We start from the raw sequence: 3,345 nt of genomic DNA, 5'->3' as shown, positions 1-3,345 counted from the left end.
TTCCCTTCCTCATTTCCTTGATAGCTTTTTCCACCTCACTTTGTAAAATATATGGTCCTTTCTCGTCTGTATGTAGTTCTTCTTCCGGGTCCACTTAGAAGGTTTCTGGCCGAGCATGTGAATGTGCAATTAGTTGAGTTGTTCTGTTTAATTTCTTGGGCTCGTGCGCTGTAACGACGATGAATTCTTCTCTTTGGTTATATGTTAGTTGTGTTTATTAAATTCTGTTATTTGTTATTATATTGATTGCCATCATTTGTAACTGGATTTACCTCGCTGCTAGCTTGGATCCCTTACTCTAATTTAGGGAGCGTGCGAGCACAGCACGAAAGCCGTAAGACGGAGCATCGTCCCCCACCCCCGATTGAGGAAGGGTAGACGGAGCCGAAAGGTGCCAGAGAGTGACGGTGCTGTGGTAGCAGACCGTAAGACGGTACAAGTGGTACAAGTGGTAGCAGAACGCAGACGGCACAGTATTTACAAGTTCATATAAAATTGCGTATTTCTTGCAGGGATATGAAGCAACGGCCGCAGCACTGAGTTTCGCTTGCTGGATGTTGTCTCGGCACCAGGACGTACAGGTGAGAGAGAGAGAGTTAGTTCTGGAAAGCAAAACGCACTGATTTCCGTCAGTTTACACGGAAAAATGTTTTCAGGAGAAAGTGCTGATGGAACAGAAGGAAATATTTGGCGACTCTGATCGTCCTGCCACCTACCGTGACATTCAAGAAATGAAGTATCTAGAAATGGTAATCAGAGAAACCATCCGACTGTATCCAACCGTACCAGTATTCGGACGAAAACTGCAGAAGGATATCGATGTTGGTGAGTGAAAAGGAATTTTGTTTCACCATCCAACGGTGCTAAAATATTCAAGAAAGTATCGTGCTGCTGAAATGTATTTCCAATTTACCCGTTGGCCTACACAACTTTTATCATTTCAGGAGATTTTGTCATTCCTGTAGGCGCAAATGTAATGTTTCTGGCTTACCAGATACACCGGAACCCAAAATACTTCCCGGACCCAGAGAAATTCAACCCGGACCGTTTCCTGCCCGACAACGTGATGAGAAGAAGCCCTTACTGCTATCTAGCGTTCTCTGCTGGACCTAGGAATTGTGTGGGTATGTTTACGTACGCTTTTAAGTTCACTGCATACCAGAACTTAGAAATGTACTTCAATCAAACTCTCTTTCCCATATTTTCGCACTACTAGACACAAATATTTCTCAAACTCGCCACCGATTTCCGTTGGCTCACCCGCAGCGAGTGGTCGAGTCTATTTCTAGAGCTTTCAGTGTACCATTCCTAAAAGTCTTGCCGAACTCCTAATTTTTATTGTTAAATTCTTTTCCCTTAGCCGTAGTCTGTTGTCAATGTTCAAAGCTATCACTTTTTGTCACGCCAGTTTTTTTTTTATTATAAAACTCAGAATGTTTTAGTAGTTCACATCCTCTTTTAATACGACCCCGATAATTGAATTACCGAGAACTGACTGATTCGTAGCTCCGATTGTGTTCAAGGTAACTCATCTGCACGTACCCCACGGAAAACGTTGTCTTATTTCTTTTTTTAAGGATTCGTGTTTACAGTATCTTTCCCTGACAATAGACGTCCTATTGTTCCGTGAGTTTGCTCGGAACGGAACACATGGAAAAAACAGTTTCCCACATATTGTTATTTTGTTTGTTTACTGGCCGTTGCATAGAAACAGCAGTTCTTCTCTTCTTTTTGTCACAATATGCAGACGAAGCTAGAGTACTCAATTTACATAAGTAGAGTTACCAACGACGCAAATATCTAAGACACCTGCAGGTAACTGGCAAGCAAAATTCTTCACAGCTCTAGTGAACATCGGATGTTGCAACTTGTATGGGTTGCGTCACAAATATTTTCGAAATATCATAGAATATTTTTGCCCACTCTGTATAATATATTGTTTGCAGGTCTGAAGTACGGACTGCAGGTTATCAAGGGCACGTTGTGTTCGCTGATAAGGAGATTCAGGATCCTGCCAGGCAGCACGCCACTCTCTCTGGATTACACGATCGCTCTGGGATCGAAAACAGGAATGAGACTGAGACTGAGACCGAGATAGAAATGTGAAATTTCGTTTCCCCTCCCCACACTAAAGGCTCAGTGATTCTACTCCTACTGTCTGGTATCATCTTCTTAGGCCTATATAAATACAAGACTTTCATTTTCTTTACACTACCTTCCCGCAGTCTTACTGGCGAAATTTCAGACCTATTAATTTCAAGAATTATTAAAATTGAAAACAGAATATTACGCTTTCTTTCACGCAGCCTAATGATTTGTAGTTAAGCCGCTTAAAGTGGCGCAGAACTTAAATTGGTTACAAACATTTGACACTTCTTGATATAAATATTAAATTTTCTGGTATTGCACAATCTTAACGTAGGATGTGTTCTCTCTGGTATTGTTTTTTGCTATGGTTATGACCTATGTGCTCTAAAAACAAGATGTCCTGTGATATGCAAATTCACAAAGTAATGAATAAACTTTATGTACGGAAAGTACGTGTTGCGAATGTACTGAAGGTGCTGTGGTCTCGAATAGTTCTCAGGTTCCCGAACTTGGACTCCATATTTTGGAAGTACGTGGCAACGACGAATGGGTGTGAGGTTGGTATTGAGAACTATATGTCAGTTCCATTGAAAGCAGTAGCAAGGGTACTATGAAAGTAGAAATTAAATTTGGTTGGTGTTACGCCGTGGTGACAGGGGGCGTGGAGGTATCCCGCTCTGTCACCCGGTTTAGTATGCTGCCACCATCTTGTTATGTCAAGAAAACTCCAGTAAACTTATCGACCGCTTACGTCACTGGTCCTGGCATTAACTTGCAATTCGTCGAAGCTTCGGGAGGTGCTGGAGTCTTCAGGGAAGAGGGTAACACTTGAGGGAATGCTACGTTCAATTAAAATCACAACGCATTTCTATCCTACTCTATTCACCTATGTCGCTATATACATCATATATACACACTTTGCCGACGTTCGTCGGTTCGCATTACATGTGGGTTATGACCCTGTAGCACACACATTAGTTCCGTCCTGTCACCCTGCTCTGGGGTATTCTACCTCTATTTATCTCTCTCAGTAAACCTAGTCCATCTAGTCTTCACTTTCTCTCCCTGGGGTTTGCACTTTAATATTATCACACCTAAGGTTCATGGCTTATATAATGTAAGTCTACTTACGTGAGCTGAGGAAACAGGCGCTCGCCATCACCCTCTCGGCGATAGCCTTCGGCTGAACTCTGTATCAATTAATAATATTAAAAAGTTTTTTGATTGATTCCTCTAGAGTTTATGTACCCTCTTTTT

At 41.9% G+C, this 3,345-nt stretch overlaps 1 protein-coding gene across 1 annotated transcript in view; it reads left to right on the top strand.

Moving 5' to 3' along the window:
* LOC111864297 (cytochrome P450 4C1-like) overlaps positions 1-2,725 on the top strand; it is a 15,953-nt gene extending 13,228 nt beyond the window's left edge. The window contains exons 9-12 of the mRNA XM_033751383.1: positions 513-581; positions 657-825; positions 945-1,124; positions 1,947-2,725. Of these exons, the coding sequence (XP_033607274.1) occupies positions 513-581; positions 657-825; positions 945-1,124; positions 1,947-2,098 (570 nt within the window). The 3' untranslated portion in view covers positions 2,099-2,725. The remainder of the gene's footprint in view (positions 1-512; positions 582-656; positions 826-944; positions 1,125-1,946) is intronic.
* The last annotated feature ends 620 nt before the right edge of the window (positions 2,726-3,345 follow it).

Source organism: Cryptotermes secundus, unplaced genomic scaffold (genome assembly GCF_002891405.2).
Source record: "Cryptotermes secundus unplaced genomic scaffold, Csec_1.0 scaffold156, whole genome shotgun sequence".
NCBI lineage: Eukaryota > Metazoa > Arthropoda > Insecta > Blattodea > Kalotermitidae > Cryptotermes > Cryptotermes secundus.
Note: the sequence above shows the minus strand (reverse complement) of the source record. Positions and strands in the feature narration are given on the sequence as shown.